We start from the raw sequence: 13,098 nt of genomic DNA, 5'->3' as shown, positions 1-13,098 counted from the left end.
CACAGTGTAGTGTGTTTCAAACGGTAATGTTTGAGACTGTAGTCCCAGTTCTCTTCAGGTCAATAACCAGGTCTTCCTGTGTAGTTCTGGGCCAATTCCTGACCTTTCTCAAAATCGTCCTTACCCCACAAGGTGAGATATACATGGAGCCCCAGACTGAGGAAGATTGACAGTCACCTTGTGTTTCTTCCATTTTCTAATCATTGTGCCAACAGTTCTTGCCTTCTCACCAAGCTGCTTGCCTGTTGTCCTGTAGCACATCTCAGCCGTGTGCAGGTCTACAATTTTGTCCCTGGTGTCCTTAGACAGCTCTTTGGTCTTGGCCACAGTGGAGAGGATGGAGTGTGATTGATTGAGTGGACTGTTGTCTTTTACACAGGTAATGGGGTCAAACAAGTACAATTAATACAGGTAATGAGTGCAGAGTAGGAGGACTTCTTAAAGAAAAACTAACAGGTCTGTGAGAGCCAGAATTCTTGCTGGTTGTGACATATGCACAATATGCCTTCACAGCTCCCTTATAAACAGTATGATGTCCCTCACAGTTCCCCTGTACACAGTATGATGGGGCCACAGCTCCTTATACATGGTCTGATGGGCCCACAGCTTCCTTATACACAGTATGATGGGCCCGCAGCTCCCTTATACATAGTATGATGGGCCCGCAGCTCCCTTATACACAGTGTGATGGGCCTGCAGCTCTCGTACAAACAGTATGATGTCCCTCACAGTTCCCCTGTACACAGTATGATGGGCCCGCAGCTCCCTTATACACAGTATGATGGGCCCGCAGCTCCCTTATACACAGTATGATGGGCCCGCAGCTCCCTTATACACAGTATGATGGGCCCGCAGCTCCCTTATACACAGTATGATGGGCCCGCAGCTCCCTTATACACAGTATGATGGGCCCGCAGCTCCCTTATACACAGTATGATGGGCCCGCAGCTCCCTTATACACAGTATGATGGGCCCGCAGCTCCCTTATACACAGTATGATGGGCCCGCAGCTCCCTTATACACAGTATGATGGGCCCGCAGCTCCCTTATACACAGTATGATGGGCCCGCAGCTCCCTTATACACAGTATGATGGGCCCGCAGCTCCCTTATACACAGTATGATGGGCCCGCAGCTCCCTTATACACAGTATGATGGGCCCGCAGCTCCCTTATACACAGTATGATGGGCCCGCAGCTCCCTTATACACAGTATGATGGGCCCGCAGCTCCCTTATACACAGTATGATGGGCCCGCAGCTCCCTTATACACAGTATGATGGGCCCGCAGCTCCCTTATACACAGTATGATGGGCCCGCAGCTCCCTTATACACAGTATGATGGGCCCGCAGCTCCCTTATACACAGTATGATGGGCCCGCAGCTCCCTTATACACAGTATGATGGGCCCGCAGCTCCCTTATACACAGTATGATGGGCCCGCAGCTCCCTTATACACAGTATGATGGGCCCGCAGCTCCCTTATACACAGTATGATGGGCCCGCAGCTCCCTTATACACAGTATGATGGGCCCGCAGCTCCCTTATACACAGTATGATGGGCCCGCAGCTCCCTTATACACAGTATGATGGGCCCGCAGCTCCCTGTCATGATTTGGCAGTCTTCAGTCACATAATGTGACTGCAGACATTTATTCCAAGCCTTTATCAACTTTATAGTACTAAATTGCTTATTATTAAATTATTAAAGCGCCACTCTAGCAGGGTTTTTTTTTTCCATGCTGGAGTGGTGTTTTAAGCGCAAGTACCCTGCCCTGGTCATTTACTCATCCTCCGGTGTATTCACTATTTTGTGGCACTGCTGCAGTGCCGCTGCTCAAACTTGTGAGCGCAGCTTCTGACAGGCCAGAAGTTAGAAGCCATGTCACAAGCACTCAATGTAAGACTATGAGGCTATGTGCCCACGTTGAGGATTCGTGTGCGGATTTTTCTGCACCGTTTTTGCAAAATCCACAGGTAAAACGTGCTGCGTTTTACCTGTGGATTTCCCGCGGATTTCCTGCGTTTTTTGTGAGGATTTCACCTGCGTATTTACACCTGCGCAATCCTATACAGGAGCAGGTGTAAAACGCTGCAGAATCCGCACAAAGAATTGACATGCTGCGGAAAATACAACGCAGCGTTTCCGCATGGTATTTTCCACACCATGGGCACTGCGGATTTGGTTTTCCATAGGTTTACATGGTACTGTACACCGCATGGAAAAGTGCTGCAAATCCGCAGCCAAATCCACAACGTGTGCACATAGCCTGAGAGTGAGAAAGAAGCCAGAACGAGGCTCCCACAGACTCACATTGATTAGTGACCTCTGCGCTGCTCCATGAAACACTGGAGCCGCGGACAGGTCACAAACTGCAGGAGACGGAGCCGAGCGGAGACTAAAACAGATGAAAACGCCAGGTGAGTATCAGACAGGGGGCAGGGACGGGGATTTTCAGCACCGCTCCAGCAGTGAAATTAAAAAAAATGCTGGAATGGTGCTGTAAATGTGATGCAGCTCTTGGTTACTGTATGCGGGCTCCTTATACTAAAGGTACCGTCACATTAAGCGACGCTGCAGCGATATAGACAACGATGCCGATCGCTGCAGCGTCGCTGTGTGGTCGCTGGAGAGATGTCACACAGACCGCTCTCCAGCGACCAACGATGCAGAAGTCCCCGGGTAACCAGGGTAAACATCGGGTTACTAAGTGCAGGGCCGCGCTTAGTAACCCGATGTTTACCCTGGTTACCATTGTAAATGTAAAAAAAAAAAAACAACAAATACTCACATTCCGGTGCCTGTCACGTCCGGCGTCCGCTTCCCTGCACTCCTCCTGCATCCTGTGTAAGCACCGCCGGAAAGCAGAGCAGTGACGTCACCGCTGTGCCCTGCTTTACGGCCGGCCGGCGCTGACATAGGATGCAGGAGGCGTGCAGGGAAGTGGACGCCGGGGGACGTGACAGGCACCGGAATGTGAGTATGTAGTGTTTTTTTTTTTTTTACATTTACAATGGTAACCAGGGTAAACATCGGGTTACTAAGCGCGGCCCTGCGCTTAATAACCCGATATTTACCCTGGTTACCATTGTAAAACATTGCTGGCATCGTTGCTTTTGGTGTCAAACACGACGATACACGCCGATCTGACGACAAAATAAAGTTCTGAACTTTCAGCTCCGACCAACGATATCACAGCAGGATCCAGATCGCTGCTGCGTGTCAAACACAACGATATCGCTATCAAGGACGCTGCAACGTCACGGATCGCTATCGTTATCGTTCTAAAGTCGCTCAGTGTGAAGGTACCTTAATACTCTTAAAAGACCCAGGTGGTACGTATCAAAAGCCCCCTACCCCCCCCCCATCTCCAGCCTCCCCAGACAGCAAATATTACATGATGGATCACATATAATATCGTAACAAAACATTATAATATTCAGCCGCCAGTACCCTGTCCCTCCTCCCCCACTTCAGCCCCAATACCCCCATCAACTCACATCCACCCCCTCAGTGCCCTGTCCCACTTCACCCACCTTCAGCCCCCACAACACCCCCATGGTCTCACATTTACCCCCCAGTGCCCTGCCTCCCCTCCCCCACAATACCCCCATGGTCTCACATTTACCCCCCCAGGGCCCTGTCTCCCCTCCCCCGCTTCAGTACCCAATACCCCATCATCTCACATCCACCCCCTCAGTGCCCTGTCCCACCTCACCCACAATACCCCAATGGCCTCACATTCACATCACAGTGACGTACCTGAATTTAATAAACCTAAAATGTTCTATCCCCAGCACTTACTGATAAAGTTTGCAGGCAGGACCAGGAAGTGTCTAGGTGAAATGCAGGTGGGCACTAGGACCCAGCGTGCCTGAGCCAATCCCAGCGTGCACAGAGGGAAGAAAAACTGCAGCCATGGGAAAAGCTTCATGATCAGGTCAGACGGGCGAAACCATTCACTGCAGGAGGGAGACTGCGGCCGGCCACTGTGCTAGCAGCCTGCAGAGTCTCCGTCAGATGGGAGCAGACATTACACTGCTCTGCTCCTATGCGGTGTTCTGCCTCGTCACAGAAGTGGCCCTGGCTCCCAGTGGGCCCCTTCATGTGACAGAGCCCGGGGCGACGGCCCCCTCTGCCCCCCCAGTAGCTACGCTACTGCTATACACCAATGTTTCACAACGTCCATAAGATCCTGCTCAAGTAAAAGTTATATTAAAGCACCATAAAGGCCGCGATAACAGAGCGCTCAAAAAAACTTCCAATACTACGCTAATACATTATTTTAGAGATTTCTTAGCCCACATGAGACAGGTGTACTATAAAAAAAAAAACAAGTGTGAATTGGCATTAAAAAAAGCATTCAGAGTTCAACTAACGTGTGAGAGAGATCATGAGTCCAATCTTTGACCATTCAACAGAGAAGTGGACATGGCGGATCTGTTAATCAGGGTAAGTGGCTGGATATTATTACATTTCGCAAAGAGATGTACTGCCATTATCACATGAATCTTAAAAGTGTATACACCTTTCTTAACAGATCTAAGGTTTATTATTGCATTTTATTGCAATCTAGCGGCGACAAAAAACACAATTTTTGACGTTTTGAATATTTTTCTCGTTACGCCATTTAGAGATCGGATTAATTCTTTATTTTAGATTGATAGATTGGGCGATTCTAAATGCGGCGATACCAAATATGTGTATGTTTGATTTTTTTATTGTTTTATTTTGAATGGAGAGAAAGGGGGTGATTTGGATATATATATATATATATATATATATATATATATATATATATATATATATATATATATATATATATATTTTTTTTTTTTTTTTAAACGTTTTTTGTTTTTACTTTTTGCATGCTTCAATGGTCTCCATGGGAGACTAGAAGCTGCACTACTTTGATCACCTGTATGTAGTAGAACTGCTCACTTGCCATGAGCGCCGACCACGGGGCAGCGTTCATAGCAATCCGGCCCGGCTATGACAACCATAGAGGTCTACTGGAGACCTTTGGTTGTCATGCCAACCCATCGGTGACCTGTGATCCAGCGACGAAGTCAACGATGGGTGAGATTTGCAGCGTGCTTACCGGATTGACAGTGGCATTTAATGGGTTAACAGCCGTGGGTGGATCGCAATTCCACCCACGGCTGTTAGAGGCACATGTCAGCTGTCCAAAACAACTCACATGTGCTGGGAAAGATGTGGGCTCAGCACCGAAGCCCACATCAAAGGGAGGGATTCCAACGTGGGTGTATTATTACGTCCAACGTCGGAAAGGGGTTAAGAGTCTGTGCTCCAATATTATGTGCTCTCAGATTGCGTAGCAAAAACCTGCTGATGGATTCATTTTAAAAAGGTGCGCCCCTCTTAAATGTGTGCCATTTAGAATTGCAATTGTTTTCTTGAATCCTGCTATGGACAGCCAGACTTCTGAACCAGTAATCTGTGCCTTTTTTAAAGTTTTCTTTTATAGGGTACAACAGCTCAGGTTACCTTTACTAGAGATGAGGGAATATGTTCAGCTCCCTGCTTATTCGGGAAGCTATAGCACTTACCGAATAAGCTGCAGAGGGAACCTGGCTTCCTGGATCGCTCCGCTTATCAGCTGTGCGGCTCCGCAGGAGCATGGGTCGCGGCTGTGTGACAGTCCCAACAAACAGGCTCTCCATGCATATAGCTCTCCGTGCTATAGCTTCCCGAATAAGGAGGAAGCCGAACATATTCCCTCATCTCTATCCTTTACTTTAATGGGACCGAGATACTCAAAGTCGTAATGTCAGGCACATCCACTGCTAATAGTACAGAGCTGTGCCTAATAAAGAAGGCAAAGTGATAACTGGAGCCCCTTCAATCAGATGTTCGGAGGGGGGCCAAAACTTGGACCTCCATCAGTCTGATAATTCATGGCTTATACAAAGAATCAGTTTTGTAGTCCTGAATAACCCCAGAGTTGCAGGTAATTGTTGTACAGTCGGACTGTAGTTAATCATTTTTTAAACAATTTGACACTTGGGGTCTCTTCAAATTAAAGTCTCTCCATAGATCAGGTGTCGTTTCTGGGGCTCAGCTGCTGCTTTGATGACGTGGTGGGTTTCTTACAGTCGTTGTCCCTTTGGGGTTTCCTGCTGTTGAGCTATTTTCAGGGTGCACATTTAATTGGTGCCTTATGCCCTTAGAGATCTTAACCCTCATTTAGCTGAGAAGACAATGAGCAATTAAGCAGCGTGTACTGATTATAACTAGAAGCAGCAGTCTCGGGTGGTAGGCAGCGGGCCTCATGGGAGTATAAACTAGCACTACAAAAGCCATCTATAATGTGCTTGCCTTACCCTGAAGGATCCTTAACAAACTGTCATCAGTTTCCATTTCCACCTGCTCAAGACAAAGTTGTTTGATCTCATCCAGAGATAAGTCCTAGAATATAAATTACAAAGGAAATGCATTTTGCAAATGTAAAATACACAGGCAGGACAAAGTGGAATAACTTATTGTATGACGCATTGTACAGTAAATGTTCTTTACCACACACATTACTGTGAGTGAGTGTGCACTACTTATAATTTACAAAACTAGGCCTATGGTGGTCCTAACAGAACTAAAAGCACACAATCACTGAATGGCTCCCCACCCTAGTGCTGCCAGTGTCCCCCCACCAATCTCCTGGCTTCCTCTCCCGGCAGGGAGCTTCATCTGTCCAATGTAGCCGAACAGCGGAAGCCGACTGGTGACAGCGGACAAATAACGCCAGATTGCTGTAAGGGTCATTTATGTGGGGCAGAGGTTGCACACACGTCCCGTCTCGATCATTGCCTGTGTAAACCTGCCAAGCAATAGAAAGAATATTACACAGGCATATAAATGATCAGTGGGCTGCAGCACAGGCCTTCGTGCGGACAGGGGATATGCTGCTGACAATCATGCCGACTGCATGGGAATGTATGATGGCACAGACCTCCTGATCATTCAATGACAATGGAAACAGATGCACGTTGGCCGGGTATATTGCCATCACCAATTGTTAGAGGCATTCTATCTGCCCGCTTAGGGATCCATCTTCATTCCTGTAAACATCTATATACCTAGAATATTCCTGCTTTTCATGAGAATTACACTTCAAGACATTTTACTAAAAACATTAAACATTGCCTCAGCTGCATGATTTACAGCTGATAGACAGGCTGAATACATGTGAGGAATGCCCGTTTGTTAGGGAATTCCCACATGTATTCAGGCTGTCCAGCAGCTGTAAATCATGCAGCTCAAAACTAAATCTCCGAGCACTAACAAATACTCGGAGATCACCCGAGCAATGAGTATACTCGCTCATCACTAATCCTTAGGAAAGGTCATCAATATCAGATTGGTCTGAGTGCCGGGTGCCACACACCCAACAATCACTTTTTCCTGTTGCCGGTGGTGGCAGGATGTGATCGGTGGCGGAGCGGATCAGCACAGCTACGTCACCTGAATAGTGGCAACAGTCATGGGCTGCATTTTTGCCCCTATGCGACTGAATGAGAGTGGATCTGCAGCACCCTGCTGCGCCCACTATAGCTGACAGTTGTGCTGATCAGCTCCACAACCGATCACATCCTGCCACCACCGGCAACGGGAAAAGCTGATCGTGACAGTCCCGGATGTTGCACCCCCACCAATCTGATATTGATGACATGCAAGCAATCCAGATATCCAAGGCACTGGGTAATCTCATTCAAAAAAGTTTATTGACACCAGGGCACACACAGAAAAAGCAATAATGAGGTTTCAGCCGTGAACGAGTGGGGATTCTCTAACAAACAGGCAATCCCTGAGTGTTACGTCTGTCTAACAGCCACAAGACATGCAGCCACGGTGACTCAAGTATATTTTTCGAGCACTCCGAAGACCCTTGGTTAGCATGCTCACATAACAACTTACCCAAGCACGCTCGCTCATCACTAGTAATTACCAAGGACACTTCCCTCTGCCGCTTGTAGACATTGCTGTCCTTCTGTTGCTCCAGCTTCATGTGAAGACTTCCTACCTTTCCCATCATGGTCAGACATATCAGAACATCCCCTGAGCTGAAGGAAGGTACAGTGTGGACCACACACGCGCATTTCCACATCCAAAGTAAATTGCAACCACCAGCACTCGTGTCGTCTCGCATACCTGGCCGGGACTATCCCCCACCTACACCATAGTGTGCCAACACATTGAGCATCACACCCTGGGCAGGTAAATGGTGGCAGACAGTCTACAGCAGGTGAACTGCGTCATGCTCCCAGTAATGTACTCCTCACCTTCAGCATATCTGGAAGCATTTTCTTCAGTTTCTTATCTCCAAGTACTCGGAAGCAGTGCTCGAGCATCTCCTTCCGGTCAGAGATGTAAAAGCTTATAGGCTTCAGAGGCACGCTCAGATCCAGGCCTCCCTCCTCTATATCACTCAGCTCCTCAACATCTTCTTCCTTCACTCCAGGGAACAGAGCCGACACTTCTGGATCCTGAGAACGAGGAACAGCAATGGTCCAGGGTAATGTGAGACTACCTTCATCTAGAGACATGCAATGCTGGAGAAGGTCACATCAAATGATCGCATCCCCTTCTGTAAGTGACTGGCATAATCTTACTATCTGAACCCCCGGGGGAATCTCCCACTGAAATGAATAGGAAACCGTTTAGTAAGAACCATGGAATATTCCCTGCTTAATGTTGGGGTCATTTATATATAAGCAGAACAAAAATAGAATCAATTTCTTTACAAATTTTGTTGATGGGGAGTTTGAGACTACTGAGGACAGAGGAGAAACATTAATCTTCAGTATATAAGGCTTAGGCCACGTTCACACTATCAGTATTTGGTCAGTATTGTACATCAGTATTTGTAAGCCAAAACCGAGAGTGGGTGAGAAGTACATATACTATACATATAGATATACTGTTCCACTCCTGGTTTTGGCTTAAAGGGGTGGGGTGTTGCTAGTACGACAGAATAAGTGATAAGTATCTGATCATGGAGGGTAGGACCACTGGGACACCCACCAATTATGAATGGGTGTTCTGTACCACCCACATGTCAATCAAGCTTTTTTCATTCAAACCCTATGGGGCTGATGGAGATAGCTGAGCGTTGTACTTGGAAGTCCCAGCCCGGAAACTCTACTGTAAAACTTCCCACTTGGTAGAATTGCTGTCATTGACACATCAATGCTCTTGATCCCAGGGAACTTAGGCCATGTCCTGAAATCAGGCTCTCTTCTCACAGCCAGGGCACGGCGGCATCAGCAGAGCAGAGTACGCTCTGGTCCTATAGTGCTGAATGTGAGCGACTACCCACAGACACCAAGAGAAATAGCAGTATATTATAGAATAAACTGGATACAGTAGTTTAATGCAGGATGTGCTGTAAATGTTTTCACGTGAATTTGTGAAATGTATGAAACATCCTATAAAGGTCTGTTCTGTTCCAGATCTAAGGATTTTGGCTTTTAGTGGAGATAAAACTGTGCTGCACTTTCTGTTCATGCTCAGTAGTGAGGCGGCAGTGCTGCACTTTCTGTACATGCTCAGTAGTGAGGCGGCAGTGCTGCACTTTCTGTACATGCTCAGTAGTGAGGCAGCGCTGCACTTTCTGTACATGCTCAGTATTGAGGCAGCGCTGCACTTTCTGTACATGCTCAGTAGTGAAGCAGTGCTGCACTTTCTGTACATGCTAAGTAGTGAGGCGACAGTGCTGCACTTTCTGTACACGCTCAGTAGTGAGGCAGTGCTGCACTTTCTGTACACGCTCAGTAGTGAAGCAGTGCTGCACTTTCTGTACATGCTAAGTAGTGAGGCGACAGTGCTGCACTTTCTGTACACGCTCAGTAGTGAGGCAGTGCTGCACTTTCTGTACACGCTCAGTAGTGAGGCAGCGCTGCACTTTCTGTACATGCTCAGTAGTGAGGCAGTGCTGCACTTTCTGTACATGCTCAGTAGTGAGGCAGTGCTGCACTTTCTGTACATGCTCAGTAGTGAGGCAGTGCTGCACTTTCTGTACACGCTCAGTAGTGTGAGGCAGCGCTGTGGGGTCTGAGTTGGAGTCGGGGTCGCAGGTTTGGCTTACGGACCCCACAGCACTGCTACTATCAGGCGGCAGGATACAATCTGATCATGGGGCCATCCCTCCTCCCAGGATTGTGCGGCACTACACAGACAAGGGGCCACTTTCCCTCAGCTCCAGCCATGCCTTCAGCTAGTCACCATAATGACCACAGACAGCAGGGTGAACGAGGGCTGACACAGTGTACGTGAGGTATCGGTCCTGATCACATGACACGGGGCTCTGAGTACACGGATCTCCCCGGAATGAATGCATTGTGCCCCACTCTCCCCCATAGCCCAGCAATGAACTTCGGGGACCTAGAGAGCAGCACCTGCTGGCTGGACTCCGTGCTCCTCCTCTTCACCTGAGAGCCGGGCTCACAGGACGCCGACCTCCTCCTCTTCTTCTTGTCCTTGGAGCTCTTCTTGCCCCCGGTCATGGCTGCCCGTACAGTGACACCTCCGTACTCCGTGCCTCTGGGGACACGCTACACAGGAAAACAAGCAGCGTCCCACGTGACCCAGGACAGTGCAGTCCTTCTCACCAATCACAGCGCAGCAATCAGTCACATGTCCCCAGCGAGCTTCCGTACACCGCTCACACGTAAGTGACGCACGCGATGGTGAGGCCGGAGGAGCCGCGTCAAGTAAGGGCAGAGTATGCTAGAAGAAGCCTGTAGGAGGCGCACTGTAGGGAATAATCGCGGTTTTTACACTTCATGGCTGTGGTGTGACTGAGGAAAAACTGAAGCTGTGGAAACCAGCGGGACAGCGCCATTTCCGGTCTTCTTAAGCGGTTAAAGGCGGCAGAGGCTCGATCACGTGATTCGAGCATGGGTGAGAAGAGAGTGAGTACCGGCTGCATGGAAACCAGGGTGGTGGGTGGTGTGCTGGCCGTAGCCCCTGCACTAGAGGCCCGGCATGGCTCAGCTCTGCCTCCTGGGCTGCTGCCTATGGGCTTGTGGTGTCTGGGGGCTTCGTGCCCCCGGCTGTCATTTATACTCGTGGCTTCATACATGGCGGGCTCACATCTGTGCTGGGGGCGCCATGGCAGATCCTGGCATAGTGGGAAGAAGAGTGCAGCCCGCCTGGAGAAATGGCCGAAACCCTCGTGACAGGCCTGGAACTCCGATATATGCGGCCTCATGAGGAGCGTCACTATTACCTATATGTGGAAATCGCTGCCGGTAATAACAGATACTGAAGAAAGTAGGCTCCTAAACGCTGAGAACCCTCGGAGCGTGTCTGAATGAGGCCTCAAGGAAGAGTCGGATGAGAATCGCAGTGCTCCGATTGGCCGTCGGCTCTCTCCACCCGAGCGGGACAGCTGCATGGGAATATACTGCCCACTCTGGTCGGGAGAGCAGACGGCCAATCGGAGCACTGCGATCCTCGATATATGGCCGCCGACTCTTCCCGTAGTGGCAGTGCGTAATGAGGAAAAGCTCAATAATAGTGACATAGCTGCGGGATCTGGGCACAGCGAGGATTTTGTGCCCCCTAACCTGTGGACTGATGCCGCTAGTGATGAGCGAGTTGGCTCGGGTGGTCTCCGAGTATTTGTTAGTGCTCAGAGATTTCGTTTTCATCAGGGCAGCTGAATGATTTACAGCTATTAGCCAGGCTGAGTACATGTGGGGGTTGCCTGGTTGCTAGGGAACCCTCACATGTAATCAAGCTGGCTAATAGATGTAAATCATCCAGCTGAGGTGATGAAAACTTAATCTCTGAGCACTAACAAATACTCGGAGACCACCCGAGCCAACGAGTACACTCGCTCATCACTAGATGCCGCCAATCCGAGATTGTTCCCCTATCCCCCACAATTGTACACACTGATGTAGTATGCCCTTTGATCATCTGGTTTTTCTATTTTTTATATCAGACTCAAAATATTGAAAATTTTGTTGGACTTTTTTCTTTCTTTACATTTTTTTTTTATATGGAACTATTAAAAATGTACCCACTGTTAATTTATTGAGTTTTTTTTCTTAGCAAGAGACACTTTTTTGAAAAAAAAAAAAAAAAAGTGACTCCTATCCCAGCAGGGGCCTGTGTCTCCTCACCAAATTACAAGTGAGAAGAGCGAGCGTGCATGATCTATTCTTGTCATGGCCTGTGCAGAGCGCAGCAGCGGAGATCAGTTTGTCATTGGCAGCTGCGCTCTGCATGAGCAGAGATGACAGAGCTCACTTCAGTATATCGAGAACCTGGTCATCTCACCCGACGAGCACTCAGGTGTCCAGAAGATGCTCCAAGAAGAAGAGGCTCAGTGCTGTGGTACATGAAGAAGTCTGTGTCAAATCTGGTATGGGTGTGTCGTTTTATGGGTTCTTGCAACTTGCTGGTTGCATACCCCAGTAGGGACCCCTTTTATGTGGCTGCATTTAGACATTTTCCTTGCACAAAGTGTGATTGATGAAAAGTGGACTCTGCTCTGGACTGTGTGCCGCCCCAGCCCACCTATGGGTGACTTCATCACAGACCTGAAGATGTGGACCATCTATGATCCTCAGTAATGCAATTATCATTGATGCACCAAATCTCTCATATTTCCTACTGTGCTGATGCCATTTTTTCCTTTTCTCTTAGGAACCCCCACTTCTTCCTCAGGTTCCCGTCATTCGCCTTCCCCGGCCGCCATCACCTTCTGGCCGTGGTTTTGATCCTGCCTCACCGCGAGCTCTGGCCCATCGCAGCTCTGACGCCCATCAGAAAATCCGGTCTAACCTTCGCCTGCACTTCCTTCGCAGCCTTCTTGCCTCTGCGGGTCTTCCGGTCACATTCACACTTTACCAGCGTGTCACTGTTTCCGCTGAGCGGTTCAATGCCTGTGACATAGAAGGACATAACTTCCAGGTGTCCAACCTGCAAACGCCCCTGGGTGTGCAGAAGGAGGCGCTCATTCGTGGGCCGGATATCATTTCTTACTCGTTTCATCTGTAAGAGACCACCACCATGTACAGAATTAGAGTACTGTGTGAATGAATGGTGCATTACAATGGCATACAGCCAGTCA

At 48.6% G+C, this 13,098-nt stretch overlaps 2 protein-coding genes across 5 annotated transcripts in view; one reads left to right on the top strand and one right to left on the bottom strand.

Moving 5' to 3' along the window:
* CAAP1 (caspase activity and apoptosis inhibitor 1) overlaps positions 1-10,541 on the bottom strand; it is a 63,067-nt gene extending 52,526 nt beyond the window's left edge. The window contains exons 1-3 of the mRNA XM_077249287.1: positions 10,412-10,541; positions 8,297-8,500; positions 6,344-6,428 (exon numbers count right to left, since the gene is read on the bottom strand). Coding sequence (XP_077105402.1) covers positions 6,344-6,428; positions 8,297-8,500; positions 10,412-10,519 — 397 coding nt within the window. The 5' untranslated portion in view covers positions 10,520-10,541. The remainder of the gene's footprint in view (positions 1-6,343; positions 6,429-8,296; positions 8,501-10,411) is intronic.
* Positions 10,542-10,556: 15 nt separating this feature from the next.
* Positions 10,557-13,098, top strand: GEMIN7 (gem nuclear organelle associated protein 7). 4 transcript variants are annotated; one of them, XM_077249289.1, is made up of 2 exons: positions 10,557-10,726; positions 12,672-13,098. In XM_077249289.1, exons 1-2 carry the CDS (start codon positions 10,700-10,702, stop codon positions 13,023-13,025), a joined length of 381 nt encoding a protein of 126 aa, XP_077105404.1. In that variant the 5' UTR covers positions 10,557-10,699; the 3' UTR covers positions 13,026-13,098. The 4 variants fall into 4 exon arrangements, 3 of the variants coding, with proteins under 3 accessions (XP_077105404.1, XP_077105405.1, XP_077105403.1); XR_013212627.1 differs by having other exon boundaries at positions 10,689-10,916; positions 12,672-12,809; XM_077249290.1 differs by having other exon boundaries at positions 10,689-10,927.

This window comes from Ranitomeya variabilis, chromosome 1 (assembly GCF_051348905.1).
Source record: "Ranitomeya variabilis isolate aRanVar5 chromosome 1, aRanVar5.hap1, whole genome shotgun sequence".
Classification (NCBI taxonomy): domain Eukaryota; kingdom Metazoa; phylum Chordata; class Amphibia; order Anura; family Dendrobatidae; genus Ranitomeya; species Ranitomeya variabilis.
Note: the sequence above shows the minus strand (reverse complement) of the source record. Positions and strands in the feature narration are given on the sequence as shown.